The sequence below is a fragment of the Vombatus ursinus genome, unplaced genomic scaffold (assembly GCF_900497805.2).
Source record: "Vombatus ursinus unplaced genomic scaffold, bare-nosed wombat genome assembly UNPS02014768.1, whole genome shotgun sequence".
NCBI lineage: Eukaryota > Metazoa > Chordata > Mammalia > Diprotodontia > Vombatidae > Vombatus > Vombatus ursinus.
Window position 1 is genome coordinate 9,177,361 of NW_020954546.1, and position 27,055 is coordinate 9,204,415.

Here is a 27,055-nt window from a genome sequence, read left to right on the forward strand (position 1 = left end):
GGTTGTGGTTCAGTTATGACTCTTCATGGCCCAATTTGAGGTTTTCTTGGCAGAGATACTGGAGTGGTTGGTCATTTCTTTCTTTAGCTCATTTTACAGATGAGGAAACTGAGGCAAGCAGGGTGAAGTGACTTGCCCAGGGTCACACAGCTAGTTAGTGTATGAGGCTGAATTTGAACTCAGATTCTTCTGATTCCAGGATCAGCACTCTATCCCCTGTGCCATCTAGCTGCCCACACTAATTAGGAGGCTATTGCAATAGTGTAACGATAAGGAATGATAATCAAATTAGATTTTTTTTGTCACACTATAAAATGGAGTGGAAGATATGTAAAGCCACAAACTAGGTGCCTTGGCGACATTGGCCTTGGAGCTAAGAATACCTGAGTTCAAATATTGCCTCAGACATTTACTAGCTGTGCAATCCTGGCAATGGCAATCTCTGCCTCAGTTTCCTCATCTGTAAAGTGAGGACAATAATAGCAGCTGCCTTGTAGGGCTGTTTTTAGGCTCAAATGAAATAGCCTGTAGTAGCTATCCTCATAATAAGGAATAAAGATAACAAGATTAAGATAGAGCACTTTAAGGTTTGCAGAAATGCCTGACAAATATCTTAATGCTTATTATAAAGAAATTCCTAATTAAACTAGTTAATGTAAAGGAATAATATGATAATAAATAATATATAATAATATTTACATAGTGTTTTAAGGTATGCAAAGTACTTTATAAATAGCTCATTGATCATTATAAATAAATTATTAATTAGTTCACATGAATAAATTATGGAGGCAGCTGGTGGCTCAGTGGGTAGAGTGCTGGGCCTGGTGTCAGGGAGACCTGAGTTTAAATTCGGCTTCAGACACTTACTAGCCATGTGCCCCTGGACAAGTCACTTAACCTCTGTTTGCCCTAATCCACTGGAGAAGGAGATGGCAAACCACTCCAGTATCTTTGCCAAGAAAACCCCGTAGACAGCGTTGGCGTGCTATGGTCCACGGGGTCATGAAGATTCAGACATTACTGAATGACCGGCCAAAAAATGATTAAATTATATAACAATATTTATATAGCATTTTAAGGTTTGCAGAGTGCTTTACAAATATTGACTATTTTAAATAATTAAATTAGTTTATACAAATTATGTTATAATTATAACCACTGCATAATGATAATAGCATTCATATAGAACTTGAAAGGTTTGCAAAATATTTTATAAACATCTCATTGATTATTATAAATAAATAATTGGTTTACAGAAATCTTATTATAATTATAACCATTACACATTTATGTAGCACTTTAAGGTTTGCAAAATGCTTTTATCAAAATGATCTCCTTATGGTCTTTTAACCCTAGAAGGGACTCTGGAAATCACCTAGTTCCAGGGTACCTCATTATTAGGTACGGTCACCAAGGCCCGGAGGTGCAGCCATCTGCTTAGGCTCACACAGTGAAGGAGATGGTCTCAGAGGCCCAGTTCTCCTGACTCGAGTCCAAAACTCTTTCCTTTAGAGCACTGACCTCTGTGTAATCCTGACTGTTTGTTAACAGCATGCCCATAGTTTTAATTTATGACCATGACTTGCATTCATTCTAAACCAGATACCAATACTGGGTCAAGACAACACTGAGTCCTTGGACCTTTTCTTATCTTTTACATCCTAGGACTGGCAGTGGAATTTTCAGTTTCTTATAGTGAGAATAATTTGTTATGTTACTCCCAGCATGAAAATGGTCTTTGAGAATTGCCCCTGGAGAAAAATGGCGCCAGGTCTGACCTTTTCCAGTGAGCTGGATGGAGATGGAGATCTCAGATTCATCAGGGCATGTGATGCCCACAGAGGGCCAGCCCTGGGTTTGTGTCTAGAGGCTGTGGGCTGGGGGAGTCTTGCCAGAAATTCCACATTTACCTATTCCCGAGCAAGTGAACCGGCATGTGGTGCTTCTGCCCAGTGATGGTCAAATACAATTTAAACTTTGATGATCTCTCCTCCTCAGAGGATACAAGATGTAGTTGTGCTAATATGGTTTTATCTTAGGACAACTTTATCCACTGGCAGGACCCGCGCTCCTAAATAGAAATTCAAAACTGAAATTTCTGGGCTGTTTAATAGAAAGCATCACATGTCTTTGGGGCAGGCAGCTAGGTGGTGCAGTAGATAGAGCACCGGGCCTATAGTCAGGAAGACTCATTGTCATGAGTTCAAATGTGGCCTCAGACACTTAAGAGAGCTGTGTGAGCCTGGGCTAGTCATTTCACCCTGTTTGCCTCAGTTTCCTCATCTGTAAAATAAGGTGGAGAAGGAAATGGCAAACCGCTCTAGGATCTCTCTCAAAAAAACCCCAGATGGGGTCATGAAGAGTCAGACAGAACTGAAAAACAACCACTGTGGTCACTTGTCCTAGTTGGACAAGAAAGAACTTTTCTGAGAATGATTCGCATCAAGCTGTCTTTCGTATACCTCTGTCCTTTTAATTCTGTTGTTATTATCATTCATGCTTTTCCCTCGTGTATTGACTTGATTTCATATTTATATCTATATCTCATATATCTGTGTTTCTCTGTGTAGAGATCTAGGCACGTATATCGAGATATCTATACAGATAGCCTAAGATGTGGTCAGGAGCTCTTCTGCTTTCTCTGTCCTTTCCTAGCTTTTATGATAGTGCCCACCCCAAAGCTTAAGACCACTAGGCTTCCCCAAACACTTGAGGAGGGGATGGGGATATGGCGGGGCTCAGTAAATGAGCGTGGGACCTTCTCTGGGATCTGCGTGGCCTAGGCAGCCCACCGTGGAGCTGAGCCTACAGTGCACGGTAAGCAGATGGACTGACCTGGAGGGATGAAGACCATAGTCCCCGCCCATTTTCTGTTCAGTTCAATTTGACAAGCATTGATTAAGTGCCTACTGTATATCCTGATACTGTTGCCCTTCTGTGTGGATTGTGAATCCTTTGCTCTGGCTGAGGGTTTCACGTGCACGTTCATTTCTCTTGTAATAAACCTAGTTTTCACATAAGTTTCGTGAGATTGTGATTGCCTGTTGACAATACGGGGCCAGGTGTAAGGGATACAAAGGAAAATTGGTGATCATCTCTGTCCTCAAGGAGCTTACCTTCTATTGGGGTAGGGAACGACAGGTATACAGATAAATAAATAAAAGCAATATACAAAATAAATACAAATTAATGGGGAAGGGTCAGAAATCACTGGCAATTGGAAGATCAAGAAAGGCCTCATGCAAGAAGTGGCTTCTGACTTGGACCTCCATGGAGCTTGGGAGGCAAAGAGGAAAGGCACTCCTGGCATGGGGCACAGCCTGGGCAAAGGCACAGCCTCAGGAAATGGAGTGTCGTGTGAGGAATGACACTTTTTTGGTCTTCTTGTCTCTCCTGAAGCATCTCATTTGGAGCTGGACATACCCGATTTCTCTATAAAATATATATATATGTATGTATACTATAAAAACAGTATGGACTGTTTTTAACAATAGAGGATGTGGCCCACCCGTCTGATCTTCCTCAGGCTACATCATGCCCCTGGTCAAACATCTGAGCCCCCTCCCCTCGTGCGCAGGGCCCTCCACTCTATGTTGCTGCTCCCCTCGTCCCCCACTTCTCCAGTCTTGTTTCCTGTTCTTCATCTTCACACTTGGGCTGTTCCAGTCAAACGCTCCAGCTACCCTGGCCTCTCGCCAGGCTTCCTCTTCTCACCTCCACGCTTCCCTAGCTTCCTTTGATCCTCACCTCACATTTCACCATCTGCAGGAGGCCCTTCCAGGTGCCTACTCCTCTCAAATCACCTTCTACATACACTGCATGTATCTACAAGTTATCTCCCTCATCAGGTGGTAAGCTCCTTGAGGGCAGGGGCTGTTTTTGCCTTTTTTTGTATCCTCAGAACTTAGTACGGTGCCTGGCACACAGTAGGTGCTTAATAAATGTTGATCAATTGACACATAAAAAGTGCTTAATAAGGCTTGTTGGCCGTCTGACAAAGAATAGCTCATTACCACCTCCAGTGGGAAGCCTTTCCTGACCCCTCCAGCCAGTTGTTAGTACCTCTCCTTTTAAAACGACTTTACCTCTGTCTGCCTTGGTTTCCTCATCTGCAAAATGGGGATAATAACAGCACCTACCTCCCAGGCTGTTGTAAGGATAAAAAGGGATTACATGTTAAGGTACTTAGTACAGTGCCTGGCACATAGTAAGCGCTATGTAATATTATCGTTATTATTAACATTTTCCCGCTGATGATGAGAAGTCATTTCCTGTGGATGTAAGGGATGGTCTCCTGTCTTTGATTATTTTTGGGACCTCGAATTCCTCTGAGCTTGGCTCTCTCTCCCTCCCAGATTCATTGCCACAACGCCATCATCAACCTTCTTCTCGACAATGGGGCCAACGTGAACGTGTGCACGGATGAGGGGATAACGCCTCTGTGTATATGCTTCATTCTCTATTATTCAGAGGAGATGTTTAAGCCCAATATTGCCGAGAGGAACTTGGACAAACTCAAGGTGAGTCTCCTCTGAACGTTTAGGATCTTAGCTCTAGAGCTGGAAGGTCATCTTAGAGGTCACTTATTTTACAGATGAGGAAACTGAGGCCCAGAGAGGTGACGTGATTGGCCCAAGGTTACTCGGGGAGCGTGCGTCAGAGGCACAATTTGAACTCAGATCCTCTGGCTCTAGAACCAGCTGGTTCAGTGGCACCACAGTTCCTCCTGCGCCTACTGCCGCTTAACGTTTAGCTGTCAGGCCATCATGTACCCTCACCAACTCTGGCTAGAAACCCGTTCTCTCATCTATTCATTATTTGTAGTCAGAAAAAAGGCCTTATAAAATTTTTTCAGCTTTTGTTTCATAACTTTAGCATTGCAGTCCTTTGGCCAGAGCATTCCCAGGAATATCAGTGGGTCGGAAGACCTGAGTTTGAATACCTTAAATACTCACTAGCTAATTGACCTTGGGGCGAGTCACTTAACCTTTCTCAGTCTTAGTTCTCTTATCTGTAAAATGGGGATAATATTAGCACCTCCCTCTCAGGGTTCTGTGAAGATAAAATGAGATGATATTTGTAAAGCATTTTACAAACCTTAAGGCGCTGTATGAATGCTAGCTATTGTTGTTGTTGTTATTATTATTATTAGGATCCTAGGATTTAATGGGAAAATCACCGCCGTACAATGACTGTCTCACGCACACACACTGTGACCATGAAAGAGTCAGTGTGCTTAGGCAACCTAATCTAATGCTCATAGCTGAAAAGGGGCTGCCAGGCAGTGCCATAATGTACAGAGCACTGGGCTTGGAACCAGGAAGACTCACCTTCCTGAGTTCAAATTCAGCCTCTGACACTTCCTAGCTGTGTGACCCTGGGCAAGTCACTTCACCTTGTTTGCCTCAGTTTCCTCATCTGTCAAATGAGCTCGAGAAGGCAATGGCAAACCACTCCAGTATCTCTGCCAAGAAAACCCAAAATGGGGTCACAGAGAGTCAGATAGGACTGAAATGAGTGAACAGCAAAAAAGTTGTAGAAACTCCACCCAGGTGGTTAGCACCCTTGATCAGTTTTGTCTCCAATGTTTTAAGCATTGTAAGGAAAGTTTCCATTTCTACCCTGTTACAGTTAACCCATAATTAAATAATATTAATGATGATGACAATAACAATAGTAATAATGGCTAGCATTTATATAGTGCTTTAAGATTTGCAAAGTGCTTACAAATACCGTCCCATTTTATCTTCACAACAACCCTGGGAGGTTGCTTCCTTGTTATCACCATTTAACAGAAGAGGAAACTGAGGCAGAGAGGTTCAGTGACTTGCTCAGGGTCACAAGCTGCTAAGTGTTTGAGGCCGGATTTGAACTCAGGTCTTCTGATTCCAGGCTCAGTGCTCTAACCACTGTACTACCCAGCCCTTTGCTTGTGCCCAACCCTGTGTGTATCATACAGAATCTGAAGGGATCAGCCTTGGCTCACTGAGATAGAGTCAGAAGGGACTTTAGAAACCATCTAGCCCTTTGCCCTAATTTTATTTTATTTTACTTTTGTTTGTTTTAGGCAGTTGGGGTTAAGTGACTTGCCCAGGGTCACACAGCTAGTAAGTGTCAAGTGTTTGATCTGAGGCTGGATTTTCTTGCCCTAATTTTAAAGATGAGTAACTGAGGACCAGGGAGGTAAAGGGACAGACCTCAAGGCCTTCTAGGCCAGTGTTCTCACTGAGGCCCAGCAAGCTGAAGTTAATTAGGCTCATAAGATCAGAAACCAAGAGCCTCAGGAGACCTCTGAGGCCATGGGGTCCAGTGTTCCCATTTTGCACATGCAGGAGTTGAGGCCTAGAGGGTCTCATCGGGAGTGAGAACAGCCAGCAGTGTCCATGGGGAGGGGCAGAGCTCCTCAGAGTGCTTCAAGACCCTCCTGTGCCCCCCCCCATGCCATATTAATATGTAAATAGACTTGCTAAATTATGGAAATGCATGAGAAAAAATGCATGAGAGTATTTGAATACCAAAGGTGATTTTTTTGTTTTATAGCTGGTGGTAAATTTGTCCTTTTTTCATTGCTGGTGTATTTCGAAGGAAAACATTTTTCTTTGGTTAAAGGATTTTTAATATATGCAAATGAACTTTTTTTTCCACTTACTCTCCTCGAATACAAGAAAAAGTAACTTTTATTAAAATACTCAGAAAAAGAGGAAATGGGCTTTAAAAGTAGCAGGAAACATTTAGGGGGTGGCTGTAAAAATACTTTAAGGGTATTAGACACTGGAATGGTTTATTGATGAGACTGATGAGGAGTAAGCTTTGCTGGGAGCCATGGTGAACATAAGCTAAGAGCCTGAGCACCAGACTAGGGACCTTGAAGGCCCAGCCCCCTGATTTTCCAGATGGGGACATTGAGGCCTGGAGAGGTTAAGTGACTTAAGGGTGTCAGACCTAGGGCTAGAAGGAGCCCCAGTGGCCATCGCTACTTAGCCAGAAAGGGAAGTCTTTTAAGAATCCTAAGTTAGGAACAGAGGCCGAGACAGCAGACAGGACTGCCTGAGGCCATGGAGGGAGTGAGTCAGTGGTTAGTCAATTTAGTCAATAACCATTTTGTATGTTAAGTGCTAGGGATGCAAAGAAAGGCAAAAATTGGCCTTTGGAAGCTTATATTGCATTGGAGAAGAAAACATAGAAATAATTGGGTATGTACAAGCTACCTAGATAGAAGGTAACATCGATGGGAAAGGCCTCCTGCAGATGGTAGGAATTTGAGCTGAGCCTTGAAGAAAGCCAGATGAGGAGGGCCAGAGCATTCCAGCCATGGCGGATAGCGAGGTACGGAGACAGGAGATTTGGTGTCGTGGGTGTAGAGAAATAGCTAATAAGCCAGAGTACCTGGCTGTCAGCATGCATAGAGTTAGAAGGAAAAGGCGAGAAGCAAAACTAGCAGAAAGGGGCCAGGCTGGGAAGGGCTTTAAATGTCGAGGAAAGGATTTTTAATATTTTATCCTAGAGGTAATGGGGTTAGAGTTAGGGGAGCTCGCTGAGCTGGGGATGACATGGTAACCTTATATTTGAGAAAAATCTACTTGGCGGCTGCATCAGAGGTGAGATGACAAGGCCCTTGTTGAGTTGGAATGGTTTCAATGCATGGCTAAAAAAGGAAGGGGGAATATGTTCTACTAAGGTTATTCTATTCTTGAAATTCTCTTAAAATTGTACTTTACTTTGGGTTTAACTGATAATATGATGCAGACATAAAACTGCCAAATGGTCTCCCCAAATCAAATTTCATTTGATGCTTTGAAAGACTCTTTATGTCCTTAAGATAATTGTAAATAAGTTTCCACCTATTTTTTTCCTTAACTTATATTCAGTATTCCATTTTGAACTTTAAATAGGGACTACCTTCAAGACCCATACTTATTCCAACTGCTACTACGTCTGAAGTAAAATCATCTGTCCCAAATCTGGAAACAGCTTCTCAACGCTTCTCTGCGTTAGAAGTAAAGAAACCTTTGGAAAACGTGGCTAGTAATATGGACAAAGTTGCTTCTTCGATCTTTCAAGAGCATTCTGAGTTGAAGCAAATTATTCATAAGGATGATGATTTGAGGATGGCCTCACTTGAAAAATCATGTCCCACAGCATCCAACAGGATGCCCGAGGAGATATGGATGAATTTTGATAGGTCCACGCAACTGAGAGCCTCAACCAATTTGGAATCGAATGTTGGTGACCACAGCTATCCTGTAGAGATCTCCCAGGACATTATGGAGAAGATGGCCAGTGCCTACACCATGATGAGAGTTGCTTCCTTTGAAAGTGAAGACACAGATCGAGGAACTGTGAGGAAAGTGGCACTATCTATGATAGAGTAAGTGAAGGAAAGGCAGCACTTTTGATGAACCCTGAAGTCATAGGACTATATTCAGATCCTAGGTATCAGTGCTTTCAGAAACTTGTAGATGCTTGTGAACATTGTGGAAATTGATTAGGTCACTGTGTGCTTTGTGGGTTTTCGCATAACTTGGGTTTGCTTTGTGTACAAATCTGGATTTCTGTAACCGGGAGCCTGGAGTGGGCAGCATAGAAATAGTGGATCAACTACCAGACCAGGAGGCAGGAAATCTTGGATTCACGTTCTGCCTCAGAGGCTTGCAAGTTGTATGACCTTGGGCGATCACTTAACCTCTCTGGGCCTCAATTTCCTCACCTGGAAATTAGGAGTTTGGACAGGATGGCCTCTGGGGTCCTGCCCAAGTCTAAATTTGTGATTCTTTGATTTCCTGATGACGCTGAGATAGAGGCACTGGGTCTGAATCCCAGTTTGGGCTTTTTAGGAGCTGGGGGCCTTTGCGGGGGTCACAGAAATTCTTCGAGCCTTGGTTTTCTTTCTTGCCAAATGGGGTTAGTAATCCTCACACACCTTACCTCGAAAAGTGCTTTGGAGAGGGTTGCTTTGTAAACTTGGAAACTCAATGGAAACATGATTTATTGCCATGACCACTTAGCAGTCCTGTGGCAGAGGGCCCAAGGATAATGTTACCGCAAGGCCACAGTGAATTACAAACACCTGAATGACTCACTGTTGGGAGAATTACGGATTTGGGTATCTTGTTTTATGGTGGATGTAGGAAAGATGAGAAAACATCTGGACTGGCACAGGGAAGGGGAGTCTAATCTATATGAGATTAGTATGAACTCTGGCTGCGTTCTGGCTGCTGATTTTCTGTCCCCCAACTTTATCCTTTTAAACATTAAATCCTTTGCCCCTACGTGGAAGTACAGCCTGTCCCTTATTTTATGAAGCAAGGTGTTTTCTCCTCTGATAAGCATTTAAAATATTCTTTCCTAATAATTTGTGAGATGAAAACACGATAAGGACTCCAAATATTCAGTTATTTGTTAGACCCTTTTCGTCCCCAAGTCCTGCAGGCCCCTTTAATCATCAGAGATTCAAGGTTGTGCACAAATTTTCAAAGGCTTAGGGCAGGGCATTCCGTGTCTTTGCGGCAATAATGGTGATTGTTTGCTGCTATATATTCAAGATATGTGAGAGAATTGTGTATGCTTATGTTTCTCTTAATATATTTTTTTATTCAGCAAACATATTTATCTCCACAAAGAAGAACCAAGGAAATGATTGTCCATAAAACCACCATCATTATCATTATTGTTGTTGTTTTAGTCATTTTCAGTCGTGTTCCACTCTCCGTGACCCCATTTGGGGTTTTCTTGGCTAAGGTACTGCAGTGGTTTGCCATTTCCTTCTCCAGCTCATTTTCCAGATGAGAGATGGAGGCAAACAGGGTGAAGTGACTTGCCCAGGGTCACACAGCTAGGAAGTGTCTGAGGCCAGATTTGAACTCAAGAACCAGGCCTGGCACTCTATCCACTGTGCCACCTAGTTGCCCCCATCATTATTTACCACTAGTTAAGTAAATCATACGCTAACTTTAACAAGGTCCTAATAAGGTCATCTCATTTGTTGATGGGCCAACTTTCAAATGTCTTTTATTTTTTTTTCTTTCTGGGATTTCTTGCTGCTACCTGAGTCTATGTTGTTTTTTGATTCTGCCTTCTTCACTTTGCCTAACTTCACAAAACTCTTCTATTTCTTGATATAGTTCACTTTTGTCTCTACCCTGTGTTTTTAAGGAAGCCTTTTCTGGTCCCCCTAGTGACGGAACCTTCTTCTGCAAAGTCTCTTTCTATCCATTCTATATGTACCTTTTTATAAACAGTTGACTTCCTTGTTAGAATGTAAGTTCCTTGAGGGTAGGGACTCCCCCCCCTTTTTCTTTATATTCTCAGAGGGTAGTGTAGTGGGGCACAAAAGTAAGTACAATTAGTGTTTGTTGATTGATTGATTAAATATCCCATCTAGCATAGTTGGTTCAGTCATTCCCCAATCAGCATACTCATGAGTTATTTCTAGTTTTTGGTCCTTATGAACAATGCTGCTGGGAATATTTTTGCACAGATAGTTCTTTTCCCCTTGCCATTAAAGAGGTGATGGTCCCACTGGACACTGCTTATGAGGTCTAAAGGTTGGAACCCCAATATCACAACATGCGGGTCCTCCCTGAAGGAATTCAACCCAAATCTTCTTTTATCCAGAGACAAAGTTTTTTTTATTAGAGATAAACCATATGGGCCAGACTCTCAAGGAATCTGAACATTAGTGATGCCCATAAGGACTAGCACGCATGAGTGGGGGCCAGGGTGGATCTTATATCCACTCAAATAATTTTGAGTGTATATAAGGGAGGAGGGACTGGGAGAAAGATCCTGAAACTGGGTGAGTTTAGGGAGAATTCTGATTGGAATGTCTGGGAGGTTGAATTAGACATGAAGGGAACTGGAAGGCAGAGGTTTGAATGGGGTCTGGATAAGAACAAAGGTGGGAAATGTCTTCATTAGGTTTTCAAAAGGAGAGAGGGATATAAGGAAAGGCAGTTGAGTGGAGTGTAGCCTCAGGTAACTGTTTGAGACCAGAGTGAGGTCAAAGAAAGTTTAAGGGTTTTCTGGGGCCTTAGACTATTGGGACCTAAATTCTTTTTGGGGTGAGGGGCAAAGGTCTCAGCTTGGGCCCATACCCCATCACTGCCATGGTCAGACTCCACTTGGGGTCTCATGTTATCTTCAAAAGGACATTGAGAAATTGGAGAACATCCAGAGGATGGCAACGAATGTGGGTGAAGGGCCCCCAGTTCATGTCATGAGAGGACACCAGAGATTTCACCAGAGATGATTCAGAGTAGGTGGGGGTGGATATGTTGTGGTTGTTGTTTGTCCTTCAGTGACATCAGGAAGGGGATGTGTTGACTTGCAAGTGAATTGGATAGAAGTGAGGCAGGGCTGTGCAAAGTCACCAGTCTCACTTTCTCCTCCAAAGCCATCTGGGTCCAGTGACAAGATATGGATCAGGATGACTGGAGAAGGCCCAGGATGCAGTGGGAGACCTTGGCCTTTTTAAGCTAAGGTCTTTCCCAGGTCTCACTTAGTTTGAGGCAAGGCTCAGTGATTAAACCTAGGTAAGAAATGAGGCAAAAGACAGCCTCTTAAAAAAAAAAATTCAATCTGATATGGGAAGACCCTCAGGGTTTCTGGCCAGAACAGAAACAATTGCTATTTACTCTCATTCTGAGCCATCAAAACCCAAACAATAACCAAGAGAGGCTTGGGCGGAGACCTGTTGTTAGCCAAACAATGAGAGCCAGAGTGATTTGGGTTTAAGGCATAATCAGGTATCTACATTTGAATCCCAAAGGGCCTTACCAAAGCCTGGTTTTTCTAGAGCACTGTTTCTAGAAATCTACTTTCCCTTGGGCAGGGTACCCACATGTAAATGCATGATTCTCCAAGTGGACAAAGGAAGGAAGGAGCAAGCAAGCCCTGTCTAACTGGATATGATAGCCGTCTTCAAAGTATTTGAGCGATTGTCTTGTGGGAAAGGAATTAGACATGTTCTATTTGGCCCCAGAGTTAAGAACTCAGAGGAGGGGATTGGGAAGGGCAAAGAAGCACATTTGGGTGTGGTGTCAGAAAGTATTTCCCAGCCATAGAGCTGTCCCAGAGTGGAATGTGCTGCTTTGGGAGGGAGCAGGCTTCCCCTCACTGGAGTCTTGAAGCAAACACTACTACTTCCTGGCTGTGTGGCAAAAAGGACTGTTTTTTGAGCATAGATTGGACTGAATGGGTGCTGAAGTCTATTCCAAGACAGAAATTCCGTGATTCTGTGATATTTGAAGGCTACCATCACAACCATATCATGCCTTACCTTGAGGCTTTTGCTTCTCTCTTATCAAAGTTATCAATGATATGTTTGGGTAGTAATGTTGCTTCTATTTTTAATTCCATTGCCCTTCACCCAAGCCCACTCTACCTCTCTTCCTCCCTCTGGTATTTCCTGACATAAGTATGTATTGTTTTTTTATTTAATATTTTATTTTTCCTTAATTACATGTAAAAACAATGTTTAGCATTTGTTTTTAAAATTTTGAGTTCCAAATTCTCCCCCTTCTTCCCTTTCCACCCCCCTCACTGAGAGGGCAAGTAATATGATATGGATTATACATGTTCAGTCATGCAAAACATATTTTCATATTAGTCATATTGTAAAAGAAAACATAGGCCAAAAAAACCCCCAAGAAAAATAAAGTAAAACAAGTATGCTTCAATCTATATTCAGACTCCATCAGTTCCTTCTCTGGGGATGGATAGCATTTTTCATCATCAGTCCTTCAGAGTTGTCTTAGATCGTTATATTTCTGAGAATAGCTAAGTCATTCATAGCTGATCGTTGTACAATATTGCTGTTAAGGCATACAATGTTCTTCTGGTTCTGTGTAAACATTACTAGTTCCTTCAAAAGAGCTGTGTATGCTATATTCTCCAGTACTCTCACGGTCTCTCTTCTGGGCAAGCTAAGACTTGTCAGTTCAGTGGGTGGCCTTTCTTTCCCAAAACGGCAGGAGTAGAACTCGTTGGCCCCGGGCAGGAGAGAGTGGGGAAGGAACTCTTAGCTTGCTCACTCAGGGGTGCTTCTCCTAAGCAGCCTGACCTAGCATTAGGGTTTTTTGTTTGTTTGTTTGTTTGTTTCCAGATCTCACTGTTCTCTTGTGTTGAGCCTCCAGTCTGTGAAAATCCTCAAATTATACACAGTTGACCTCCTTTTCTCCATCTAGTACTTGTGAAGTTTCTTTTTTTTTTTAATTTCTTTTTTGGACTCAAGCGTAGAACTTTAAATTTATCCTTATTAATAACATTTTCTTTGGATCAATCCATGCTTGATCCTTTTGGATCATAATTTTGCCACGTGAGCCACTATCTATTCCATCCTTCTGGTGGTTTGCAAAGTTTAGAAGTATGCTGTCTATGTTTTTATCCCAGTAATGGATTAGAATATGGAACTGAACAGGGTCAAAGTTGGGTCCTTAGGACCCTAGTACAGCTATTTCTTGTCATTCATCAGATCATAGATCAAAATCTGGAAGCAATTGTAGAGGTCATGTAGTCCAGTGACTTCATTTATCTGGCTACTAGGGGACTCAGTAAACAGAGCACTGGACCTGGAGTTGGGAAAATCTGAGTTCAAATCTGGCTATGGGTACACACACACTGTGTGACTCTGGACAAGTCACTTATCCCCTGCCTCAGTGTCCTCATCTGTAAAACAGAATAATAGCACCTACCTCCAAGGGTTGATGGGATCAAATGAAATACTCGTAAAGCACTTTGCACACCTTAGAATAAAATATAAATGCTAACTATTATTATTATTATTTATGGGTGAGGAAACTGAGGCCCAGGGACTTGTTAAAGTCATCAAGTTGTAGTAGGTGTGTCCAAGTTGGGGCTGGAAGCCAAGATGCTCCAATTCCAAATCTTAGTGCCCTTTCCACTCTACCATACTGTCGTCGTTCATCATAGGCTACAGTATTGCCTTTCCAAACTGGTTCAGATAAGCTAATTAATGACTTCTGTCTGGATCCAGGCATTCAAGCAGTTCTGCACCTGTCCAGATGTCCTATCACATATCCTGTTGCCCTTTGCTGTCCACAATGAGAGCAGGGGTGTGAATGGAATGTTCCGCTGGAATCTCTGTCTACAGTCTATAGCGTTTCTCTGGCCAACGAGTCTATTTCCTCTTTCAGAAGAGGAAATGAAGCTTGTCTGGTAGGACTGGCTGTTGATGAAACCATGCTGACTTTGAGTAATCCCTGCTTCTCTTTCTAAAGGCTCACAAGCTATTCCTTTTGTAGCGTTTTCTAGAATTTGGCAGGAATGGAAGTCGAGTGCATTGATTTGATAGTTTACAGATTTCTCCCTCTTCCCTTAAAAAAAATTATGAAAACATTTGTCCTTTCTTGTTCTCTAAGCACTTTCAAAGGTCACTGACCACTGGGTCAGTGCTCATATCTGTAAGTTCTTTCAGCACTGAAAGATGTAGTTTGTCTAGGTCTGGTGCTTTGACTGCACTGATGGTAACTAGAAGTTGGCCGATCATCTTTTCACTTATCTTGTGTGTCTGGTTGCTGCTAGCCGTTTTTATTCCAGCTTTCCCAGTCCAAAGATGAATCTCCTCATATGAGAAAAGAAAAGAAAAATAAGCTTAAATTTTTTTAAAATCCTATTTTATTTTATTTTTGGTTCTAAATTCTCTTTCATTCCTCTCATCTTCCCCCATTCATTGAGAAGCAAGGAAAACAAAACCTATTACAAATATGTATAGTCGAGGAAAACAAATTTCCATATTAGTTATATCAAAAAAAAGAAAGGGAAAAATGTTTCAATCTGCACTTTGAATCTATCAGTTTTCTTTCAAAAGGTGGATAGCATGTTTTTTTCATGAGTCCTTTGGAATTGTGGTTGGTCATTGTGTTAATCTTAGTAACTAAGTCTTTCAAAGTTGATTTTTAAAAAAACAATATTGCTGTTACTGTATAAATTGCTCTCCCAGTTAGACTCACACTTTGCATCAGTTCATACAAATCTTTCCAAGTTTCTCTGACATCGTGATCTTCATCATTTCTTACAGCACTATAGTATTCCATCACAACCATACACCATAACTTGTTCAGCCATTCTTTGGTTGATGGGCATCCCCTCAGTTTCCAATTCTTCACTATCACAAAAAGAGCTGCCATAAATGTTTTTATACAAATAGGTCCTTTTCCTCCTTCTTTGAACTCTTTAGGACATAGACCCAGTGGTGGTATCACTGGATCAAGGGGAGCACACAGTTTAATACCTTTGGGAGTGTAGTTCCAAACTGCTTTCCCTAATTGTTGGAGTAGCTCTACCAGCAGTGCTCCTGTATGGGCCAGGCATACTGAATTACTTGCTGTACCTCACGTGGGACACTACTACCACTCTTGTGCCTTTGGGCTGTTTCGCATGTCTGGAGTTCTCTCCCTCCTCACCTCAACTTCTTAGAATGCTTGGCTTCCTTCAGTGTTTAGCGCACGTGCTACCTTCTTTTTCTAACCATCCCAGCTCTTAATGCCTTCTACCTTAAAGCTAACTTGTATCTACTTTGTATATATCTCATTTACAGTTATAGATGTAAATGTCATCTGCTTCACTAGACTGTAAGTTTCTGGAGGGCAGACCTTGTTTTTGCTTTTTCTTTGTATCCCTAATACTTAACACAGTGTCTGGCATCTAGTAAGCATCTAATAAATGCTTGTTTATTGATTGATAGTTTAATAAAGGCACACATTCACACACACAAACATTTTCCTCGTCTTTTAGCATTGATTCATCATCAGTCTCAGCTCCTTCTTAGCTGTACACTCTTGATATATTTCTGATGGGATCTTACTAATAAATTAATCTTCAGTTACTTTCCCCAGTTTTCATCTTCTGTATGTTCCTTTTAAAGATCTAAGCTTATTGATGAGTTCCCTGTGCATTTACATCAATCTCTTTAGATAGCTCCCTTTTTTCCTTCTTACCAGACTAATTTCTGTTTGTGTCTTCAAAATTTCATTCCCAGGAAATTTTCATCCTTTTGGGATTGACTTCCCCTTCAAAATATAGCTTCAGGATTCTAGCCAATTTTCCTTTGAAGTCTTTGAAATCTCCTTTCCTCAAATAAAGTATGTGTCAGACCATCACTGGCATTCCTCCCCTTTTCTGTTATGGGCTGTATGGGGTCAGTTGCCTCTGGTCCTGCCATTTATAGTTCAAGAAAAAAATCCTTTCTTGTTGGTCAGGATGAGGTCCAGATTAAAAGTTTCCCTTGTCCTTTCTTCCATCATTTTAAAATGAAATTAACACTAAGTTAAGTCACAAATTTAACAGTTGACCTGGACATACTAATAAAACAATGGCTTTGTAATAGGTCTTAAAGTCTGGAAGTGCAAGTATAGCTGCTTTCTTTAGATAAGCAAAAGTTTTAGGCTACTAAAGTAATGAAAAAAAAGTAAACAGAATCAGACCAAAGGATACTCTGATCAACTCTAAATCTGAAGGAGAATGAATTTTTCTCTTAATGAGAGTGTTTTTTGATGATTTGGAGATGTTTATTACATCTCCAAATCATCAAAAAACACTCTCTAGTTCCAATTTTATGCTCTGTTATAATGGGCATCTAGGACTGGGCACTTCTCTGTCAACTTCAGTTTTTTTTTTTTAATTTTCCCTGAAAATAGTGGGATGAGGCTTTAAAAAAAAATTCAGATTCTTTACTATAAGAAATAGCTAGTTGGAAATAGAAATCTACTAGCAAATTTTTAAAAATCACTTGTCCATTTTCTTTTTTTAAATTAATTTTTATTGATATTTTGGGTTTTATGTCACCTACATTTCCCTATGTATCTTTCCTCTTCCCATTCTCAGAGAGTTATCTCTGAAAACACAGAATAAAAAAGAAGAAAACAAATTCTTTAGCAAAACTAACATAAGTGACTGACATTTCATACACTATTCCACAGCCATAGTTCTCTACCTCTGCCAAAAAAGTAAGGAGAGATGTCTTCTCCTATCTTTTCTTTGGGACCAATGTTGGTCATTGTAACTTTATGGCATTCCTTTTTGGTTGTTTTGCTGTTATTTCCATTTATATGTTGTAGTCCTGGTTATATGTTGTTTTTTTGGTTGTGCTTCTCAAACTTATTGATATTTGATATGTCCACCATTTTTTGCAGCACAGTAATATTCTATTACTACATTTATGTTCCAGGGTTTTATTTCTTGCTCTCCACACAAAATATTCCCATCTCCTGTAACTTTGTACAGGCTATTTCCCATAGCTGGATTGAATTCCCTCTACTGAGAATATCTACTTTCCATCAGTGCTCAGCTCAAAAACCATTCCCTTCATGAAGTCTTTCCTGACCCCTCCAGCTGCTAGTGTTGCCCCTTCAAATTACCTTGTATTTATTTTAAACATTTGTACAAAATTTATAAATTTATTATTTAAACATTTATATTATACCTTTCTATAGAATGTAAGCCTCTCGAGGGAAGGTGCAGTTTCACTTGTCTTTATATCCCCGTTCCCACTACAGTGCTTCGTACATAGCAAACACTCAATAAAGACTTATTGATTAATCCATTCTCTAATGTTTTTCTTTTACTAGGATAATTCCAACCATTTAATTTTATTGTTATAAGTAATACATTTGTTTTTGTAGGAACAGTCATAGTCTTTTATATATATATTTCAACTGTTAAAGGTAGTAAAGAAAACAGTATATTTCTATTATATTTTTCTGAGAGCTAATTAACTTTTACTTATAGGTTAAGCTTTTTCTTTGGGATTATTGGTTACTTTCTTCTTTCCTCAAACTCTTTAAAAATTTTTTATTGTTTCTTGCCTGTGTAAAGGCCTTTTAAAATAGTTAATATGGATTTTTTTAGTATTGTTTACCCTTTTGTATTAATAACTGATACATATTTTTATCCCAAACTCTCATTTGATTGATATTATTACAAATAAAAAAAGATTACTTACCATATTCTTACATATCTTCATATTAAATTTCAATCTAAGTAGATACAGACTTAACATACATTATTATTTTTGTTAATCAATTATTCAGTCAGCTTTAGATTTCCTCTTCTGTATGACTCATAGTTATCTCTCTAGTTGGGAATTTTTGTTTGTATTTTTTTCTGGTATTGTTTGTTTTAGAAATGAATTATTTTCTTTACATATAATGTGTTGATGTTTGGAAGCTATGTCATTTTGGGATACAGTCTTTTTTTTTTTTAATTTAAGACTTACATATTTTTGTCAGCCTTTTATATTTTTTCTTTGTTTTTTAAAAAATCCCGTGGTACTGTAATTGGAATTTCTTTAAATGTGACTTCTTTTTGAATTTTTAGTGTGTTTGGAGAATTTTTTGGTCATAATTCCATGGTTTTATGACTGTATGGACCTTGGTGAAATATGGTTAGGACTTCAGTCTGCTATCTTGTACATTTAGGTAACACTGTGCCTGACTCTGAAAGTCTTCTCTGATTAAGTTATCTGAATGCTTTGCTTTGCAAAGCATTCCTTCAGTTTTTGAGGGAAGCAGAAAAGGGAAGACATTTTTTAGTGGGTTGGGAGGGATGGGGCCAGGTGAGGCTCATAGCGGGGGTTAGTAGAGGGATGGTGGTGGTGGAATTCAATGTCCTTGCAGATTATGAGTTTGGGAGCCCCCAGTGTTATTTTCCTTTTTTGGGGGAGGATAATTGTTCAGGAAGATAATTTTGCAATTTGCCCTTAGCCGTTGTGACTAACTGTGACTTTTATCATGTTGATTTCAGACACAAATTCAGATGGACGACGATCCAGTTACTCCTACAGCGAGGGGCAGACCCCAACTATTGCAAAGTGCCTATGCATGTTCTTTTCTTTCCCGTCAGAGCCGCAGATGCGGTTGGAGTTCAGCTCCTCCTGGAGCATGGCGCAAGGACTGATGTCCGCTTACCCTCAAAGGTATTGATTGACTCAGTTTGATGCACAGTGTTTGGCCTTAGGTTTTTGCCTGTGTGTTAGTTCTTTACCCCTCTCTCGTGAAGAGGTGGCCCTTTCCCTTGCCAAGCAAGCTCCCTCTGCAGGCACAAATGATCCCATTCCGTCCCATCTTCTCTGGCAGATCGTCCCTTCTACCATTCCTACTCTCTAATCTTTAATCTCTCCCTATCTACTGGCAGCTTCCCACAAACATGCCCATGCCTTCCCATCTTTAACAAGGCCTCACCTAATCTGACTGTTTATACTAGCTGTTGTCCCAACCTGCCCTTCCTTCTCTGGCTAAACTCCTTAAGAAAGCTGTCTATAATCAAAACCCTCTCTACTCTGGCTTCCAAACTCATCATTCACCTAAAACTAATCTCTTCAAAGTTACTGATGAGATCTCTCTCTCTCCCTCTCCCTCTCTCTTTCTCCCTCTCCCTCCTTCCCTTCCTCCCTCTCCCTCCTTCCCTTCCTCCCTCTCCCTTCTTCCCTTCCTCCCTCCCCCTTCTTCCCCTCCTCCCTCCCTGCAAGGCCAGATTTGAACTCAGGTCTTCCCGACTCCAGGACTGGTGCTCTATCCACTGCACCACCTAGCTGCCCCACCAAATCTTCATCACTAAATCTAATGTCCTTTTCTTGATTCTCATTCTTCTTGACCCTCTGAAGCCTTTGAAAACTCTCTCAGGATACTCTTTTCTGTCTGGGTTTCATTGAAGCCGCTCTGTCTTGGTTCTCTTTCCATTTGTCTGACCTACCCCTGCTTGGTCTTCTTTGTTGGATCTTCTTGGTGCTGGGCCCTCTTCTCTTCTTTCTCTATCACTTTTTTTTTATCAGCTCCTATGAGTCTAATTATCATCTCTATGTAGATAATTCTCATATTTATCTCTCTAACCTCTTTTCTAACCTCTCACATCATCAGCTTCCTATTGGACATTTGAACTGGATGTCTTGTAGGCATCTCAAACTCAACATGTCCATAGCAGAACTCACTTTCCCCAAAGCCATCCGATCTTCTAAACGTCCATCTTACCATCGAGGGCAGACACCAACTACCTCATTATCCAAGCTGGCAACATTAGTCGTCCTTGACTCTTTATTTGTACTCACCCCATAGATCCAGTTTGTTGCCAGACGGTGTTGTTTCTACCATCACAACTTTTATGTACATCCTCTTCTTTCCAGTCACATAGCCACCACCCTAGTATGTCATGTCTGGACTATAGCATAGCCTTCTGGTTGGTCTTCTTGCCCCAGCTGTCTCCCCATTCCGGCCCATCTTCCACTCAGCTGCCAAAGTGATCTTCCCCTACATAATAAACTCCACTGGCTCTCTGGATCAAATATAAAATCCTCTTTGGCTTTCAAACCCTTTCGAAGCCTTGACCCTTCCTCCCTTTCCAGTCTCCTTAGACTTTATTGCCATTCTCCATACTCTATGATCCAGTATCACTGGCTTCCTTGCTCTTCCTCCCCCGTGGCACTCCATGTCTCCCAGGCTGTGCGTTTTCAATGTCCGTCCCTCATGCCTGGAATAATCTCTCTCCACACTGCCATCTTGTGGCTTCCTTCGAGACTCCACAAATCCCATCTTCTGCAAAAAGCCTTTCCCAGTTCCTCTTCCCCCAATCCCTGCACCTATAGGGTCTTCCCTTGAGGTCACCTTCCATCCATTCTTTATATATCTTGCATGTACACAGTTATTTGCACGTTCTCTCCCCGATTCAGATGTGAGATATTTGAGGGCAGGGACATGTTTCTGCCTTTTGTTGAATCCCCAAAACTTAGCACAGTGCCCAACACATAGTAAGTGTTTTTAACAAATGCACGTTGACTGACTGACTGACCTGGAAGAAGACCCAGCAAAGCATTCCGAGCAAGGGGAGGTCAGACAGGCATGTGGAGAAACAAGAGCTAGCAGCATCGGGGCAGCTAGGTGGCGCCCTGGAGTCAGGAGGACCTGAGTTCAAATGCGGCCTCAGACACATAATACGCACTAGCTGTGTGACCCTGGGCAAGTCACTTAACCCCCGTTGCCTAGCAAAAACAACAACAAAAACAGAACAGAGATAGCAGCCTCACTAGAGAAAAGAATATCTCAGGAGAAGAGATAAACATTTGGCAGATACCATAGAGAGGCCAAGAAAGATGAGGGCTGAGAAACAACCATTAGAATCAGCAATTAAGAGATCATGGCTGACTTTGGAGAGAACAGTTTCTGTTGAATGATGAGGCTGGAATTCAGACTGCAAAGGGCTTGGAAGGTAGTTAGAGGAAAGGAGAGGAGGTGGAGACACTGATTGTAGATGACTTTCTCAAGGCATTTAGTGAAGGAAGAGAGAAGAGATAGATGATAGTTGGTGAGCATAGCAGGCTGAGTGAGTGCTTTTTAAGGATGGGGGAGACCTGGATATATTTGTAAGTATATCAGGGAAAGAGCCAGTAGCTAGGGAGAGATCCCAGATTAGAAAGCAAGTGGGGATGTCATGGAGGCAATCTGATGGAAAAGATGGGATGGAACTTGTACATGTCTGGGTTTGTCTTGGCAAGGAGAAGGGCCATCTTCTCATGGCAGACAAGGATGAAGGAGGAGATATTGGTGAAAGGTGTCTGAGTGGTATAAGATGGGGAGGAGGGGAAAGAGGACAGTGAGATTAACAAATAAAAAAATCTGACATTATATGCAGTGTTCCACACCCATGGACCATCACCTTTGCAAAGAAATTGTGGAAGGTGTTTTATCCTAAGGCCATGCTTGGTCATTATGATTTGGAATCATTCTGTTCCAATTACCTAACAACATTCTTGATCACAGGGTTTATGTAAATCATAGGATCCTAGATTTAGACTGGAAGGGACGTCTCATTTTAGGTGAGAAGACAGAGCTACAGTGGTTAGGTGACTTGCGCTGGGTCCCACAGCAAGAAAGTGGCTGAGGTTGGATTTGAACCCAGATTTTTCCAATTCCAGGGCCAGCCCTGTGTTGGCTCTAATCTACTGCTCTGCTACTCAGATGAACAGTGAGAGTTCTATAGGTTGGAGCTCCCACGGAGAGGGCATTGAATGTCAGGTGGAGGAGTTTGGAATTTTGTTCAGGAGGCAATAGACGTGTCAAAGTGATCTTGCAGGATTTTGAATAGGGGAGTTATGAGCTAAGAGTCATACTTTGTAGGGTTGGTTGTTTAGGGAGAGAGGCTGAAGGCAAGGAGATGAGGCAGGAAGCTGTGACAGTTGTCTCGGTGAGTGAGAAGGAGTGAGAGGGATCTGAATGAAGGGGTTGGCAGGGAGAAGAGAAGGATGTTTTTGTCTTTAAGGAATAATTTGAAGTTGATTTAAATCGCTCTGGGGACAGGAAGAACTCCAGAAACAAATTAACTCAAACCTTTTGTTTTATAGAAGAGGGCAATAACATTCAGAAAGGTTAAATGATTTGTCAGAGTAATATTATAGGTTAAAAAGTGGTACAGTGGACAGAGCTCTGGGCCTGGAGTCAGGAAGGCTCATCTTAGTGAGTTCAAATCCAGCCTCAGATACTTACTAGCTGTGTGACCCTGGGCAAGTCACTTCACCCTGCTTGCCTCGTTTTCTTCATCTGTAAAATGACCTGGAGAAGAAAATGGCAAGCCACTCCAGTATCTCTGCCAAAAAAGACCCCAAGAATGAAACAACTGAACGACCAGCCAGCTAGTTCAACCCTTGCATTTTATAGAGGAGGCAACTGAGGCACACACATGTTAAGTGACTTAGGATCATAGATTTAAAGCTCAAAAACCATCTAGTTCAACTTTCTACCTCATTTCATAAATGAGGAAGTCGAGGCCCCGGGAGGTGAATTGACTTACCCAAATCAAAGCTGTCTTACCCGCATTGAAATTAATTTTGAGGATATTGTTAGATGCAAATGTTCTATTGATGAGCAGATCCATCCCTAACTTGTTGAAATAGATCAATATCCTTGCCTTCATTTATTGCAGGCAATTTCAATTGTGTGGTCATCTGAGCGTGTTTCTCTGCACTGCCTGTCCTCTTTTCCTCACCTCACTATACCTTAGCTCTTGGGGGAATGAGGGAGTTCTTGCTCCGTGATTCTCAGCTTTGTTGGCCAGAATGGGCAGAATCTCTCACTGGAGAGGCTTTAACTGGCCATTATTTCTGCTCCTAGCGATGTCCCTTGAGCCCATATTAACGTTCATTGTTTTAAGTGGGAGAACTCCCGTGTCCCCCAGTCTCTGGTGCTTGTCGCCCCTTCTCTTTGACACACGTGGCTGGGCGTTTTGTTTTTCTTTATATGCCTGCAGATGAGAGCACTCACTCCTCTTCACATCGCAGTGTCCCTGCCTGAGGAGGCGGGCGTCAGAATCACAGAGTTACTGCTTCATGCTATCACTGACCCAGATGCGAGGGCTGAAGATCAAGACGAGAGATACAAGCTACACAAGGTTATTTTACTTTGACCATATGGGAGAGGGAAAGAATTAGGCATTCGGTTGGCCGGCGTTTGGTAAGTGCTTACGGTGGGGGGCCAGGTACTGTGTTGGGGATAAGAAGATGAAAACCAAAAATGTCATACTGGAAGGGACCTTATAGGACATCTAGTCCCCTGGGCCGCCCATTTTACAGAGAAGGAAACTGAGGCCCAAGAGTTGAAGTGGCTTGTCAAAGATCCTGGGAACATAGATTGGGATCTGGAAACCATTTAGTCGACCTTTTGCTGATTTTTCAGAGGAGGAAAATGAAGCCCAGGAAAGATAAGTGACTTGCCCAAGGTCACACAGGCGGTCCCTATTTCAAATATGCTGCCCCACTCACAAACCTGGAAAACAAACCTAGGTGTCTCCCTCAGATCACGTGGGGTATGGTGGAAAGACTCCTTGCTCTGGAACCACAGGACTGAGTTCAAATCTTACCTCTAACCTTGGCTGCCTTAGATCAGAGAACTAAGAAGTGGTCATCTACTCCAGCTTCCTCACCTACAGATGAGGCCTAGAGAGGTGAACTGACTTGTCCAAGGCCCCGTGGGCAGTAAGCGGCAGACTTGGGATTTGAACTCAGGTTCACCAAGCTGTGAGTTGGAAACCAAAACCGTGTCTCTGATCAGACCCTCATGTAGGAATCTGTACCTTTAATGTTTGACGTTCTCTTGCCTCCTGCATCACCTCTCTTCCCACTCTGGCTCTGTCCAGAACCTTGATCCATTTGCCTGGTTCTAGGTACTGACACCTCATTCCTCATCTCTGTGTGTTCCATGACTTTCTTATTACCTTTCCTGATTCCCTTCGCGATGAGGGGTTTGCCATAGCTCTGGTGCCATGGATATTACCCTTACCAGACTTTGCCCAGAGAATGGGCCAGAAGGGCCAATATCCCTTGTTTTGCTTTCCGTAAATCCCCCCTCTGCTGAGAAACGGGCTGCCAGGGTAAGTGCTTGATATTAAAACTGTAGGCACAGGGGAAAGCATCTCACTTTGGAACAAGGTGGCTGGCCTGCCTCAAGAAATGTTGGCGACCAGAGAGTCTCTGCAGGGTCAATGGGCATTATCATGAGGGCGGGTGAGGATTTGTCCAGCTAAGCTGGGGATCTTTCCGGGAGTGTTGGCCAATCAATACTATTCTTGGACTTTGTACAGCTCTGAGCTTGCCCTAGGAAGTTTTTTGTCATCTTGCCTTTTGCTAACAGAGCGGGATGGTGGCCAAGTGGCTGGAGAACCAGCCTTGGTGCTCAAAAGATCTGGGCTCATGTTCATTCTGGCTCTGTGAGCCTGGGCAAATCACCCGACCTCTTTAAATCTGTAAGTTGCAGAGAGGGGGCTGACTTGCGCTGGTTTGTTATATCAGTGAAATTCCTGTCCACTATCCCTGTATGAAGGGGAACAGCCTCCCCTACCCTCTGCTATAACAGTCTTTGGGCATTAAGTCAAGAAGGCTTATTATAGCACACTTCATGATGAAACCACCAACCAGCAGGGCTGTCAAAAATAGTAGGGGTTCTGTTGTGGAGTGTGCCAGCAGCTTAGCCTGGTAACCAGCTACCTCCTGTGGGGGCACGGCAGATCTGGTCTGGAAAGAGCTATTGAGAGGCAAGCCAGCAGATCTCTTCTTGGGAGCTCATAGGATCATTGATTGAGAACTGGAGGGAAGCTCAGAGACCGTTTAATCTGACCTTCTTATTTTTGCTGAGGAGATAACTGATGCCAAGCATCCCACAGGTAGCAAATGTCAGAGGTGGGATTTGAACCCCACTCCCCTGACTCTCGAAGCTGTGGGTTCATATGGACCCGGTTCTGGAGGCCTGATCCCAGAGATTTCAGTTTCTGTATCTGGCTCATTATTCCATTACACTGGAGTAAAACTCAAGAGAAATATTGAAAACTAAGCTTAGGTGTGATGCATGTTTGGGGTTTTCCCACGGTAGATAAAAGATTTCCCAGATTCCCTCAGAGACATTTATTTCAGTTATCAAAGAAAATACATAAAATGCAAAAGACTCACAGGAATACGTGTGAATAAATACAGGAAACACAAACAATTCAATAGCCCAATTGCATTCATTAGGCTTCTTGAAGATAAAGACACTTTGTGACATTGCTGAACAAACATTCCCCATTCTTATTTGCCTTGGACCTCAACCAAAGCATTATTGATTCATCATCTGTGTTGCCTTTAAGTGTTATGTGGTTTCCTTTCTTATCTCTTTTGGGTGTGTTTTTATTTACTGAAGGCTTATCTGAAATAATGAACGTTACTTCTCCTTTTTTGTGTTTGTCTAAAGCAAAATAGGTTTTGCTTCAGCTCCTCTTTTAGCAATATGCAAATCATTGTAATTCATATGTGTTTCTTTTAACCAATATGTTGATGGATTTTGTTTTCTAATCCATTCTGCAATCTTCTTCCATTTTATAGGTGAGTTTATTCCATTTACATTCAGAGTTGTGATTATTAAATGTGTATTTCCCTCTATCCTACATCTTTATACATTTTCCTCTTTCTATTCTTACCACCTCCTTTTTACAAATAAGGTGGTGATAAAAGGGAGCAATTTGCTTGTGATCTATAAATGAAATGACTTATTTCTTCTCTGTTGCAGATCTTCTCTTCCTCTTGTTCCACCCCAATCCCAGGTTTTCACTCCTTTTTCCTTTCCTTTTAATCTTTCCTACATATTTCTCTCTCCAACATTTGATTCTGTTTTGTTTATGATTTTTCTTATGCCTATCCTACCTTCCCTCTCAGGCATCTCTCCCTTCCTCACTTGTCCCCTTTCCCCCATTTCCCTTTTGAGCTTAATATATTTATATACTGAAATCTCAGTCTCTCCCTCCTTCCCTCCCTCTCCCCCTCTCCCCCCCACCCCCACAGCAATATCACGAAGGGTTGGCAAAGCCCAGAACTCCTGGTCCCTCATAGCATGGTCTTATTCTTTTAGAATCAGATCAAGACTTTTGGTGTACTCTTCTTTCTTTGAGAAGGTCACCATTAAAGATGGTGGGATGCCAGTACCTGATTCTCAAACTCAGGGAATAATTCCAAGGCTTGAAATGTCTGCTCTCAGGATTGCTAGTCTCTGACCTGTGCTTAGAAATGGAAATTGCAAAGAGACTGTGAACCAAGACGGTGGTAGAGGAAGAGCCAGTTAGAATCTACGGGTGTGGTGCTCAGGGATTTGGGGTGTATTCTTGCATTTCTGTTTCATTGTATCCTATTGATCACCCCACGTGCTGAGAACAGTTGTAGATGTGGGGTTGTGTGGGGGAAAAGAAGGATTGTGGCATCTATGTCTCTGAGCTTCTCATCTAACTGTGGCCTTGCTTCATTGCCCCAAATGTGAACATGTTTCCACCTGAGGCAGTAGTCCAGCAATCCCCTTGCCTTACTGCTGTTTATCAGATTACGTCGCTTTTCCTCTGCGTGTGTGTGTAAGAGAGAGAGAGACAGAGAGACAGAGAAAGACAGACAGACAGGGCAGAGACAGAGAGTTTCAGCCTAAGACTGTTAGTTCATGAATTCCCTTTTGCTTTTCCCCATTTGTGAGGGCTGCTCCTTTATAGAAAACATTTGCTAAGAATATGACAATCAGCTTATCTTTATCTGAAGACAAAACCCATA

At 42.0% G+C, this 27,055-nt stretch overlaps 1 protein-coding gene across 5 annotated transcripts in view; it reads left to right on the forward strand.

Annotated features, from left to right (window-relative positions):
* The window catches only part of ANKMY1 (ankyrin repeat and MYND domain containing 1), a 142,609-nt gene that overhangs the window by 56,935 nt on the left and 58,619 nt on the right, over positions 1–27,055 (forward strand). For all 5 annotated transcript variants that reach the window (XM_027861499.1, XM_027861502.1, XM_027861498.1 and 2 more), the window contains exons 7-10: positions 4,359–4,523; positions 7,896–8,371; positions 18,763–18,934; positions 23,251–23,391. In XM_027861499.1, coding sequence (XP_027717300.1) covers positions 4,359–4,523; positions 7,896–8,371; positions 18,763–18,934; positions 23,251–23,391 — 954 coding nt within the window. The remainder of the gene's footprint in view (positions 1–4,358; positions 4,524–7,895; positions 8,372–18,762; positions 18,935–23,250; positions 23,392–27,055) is intronic.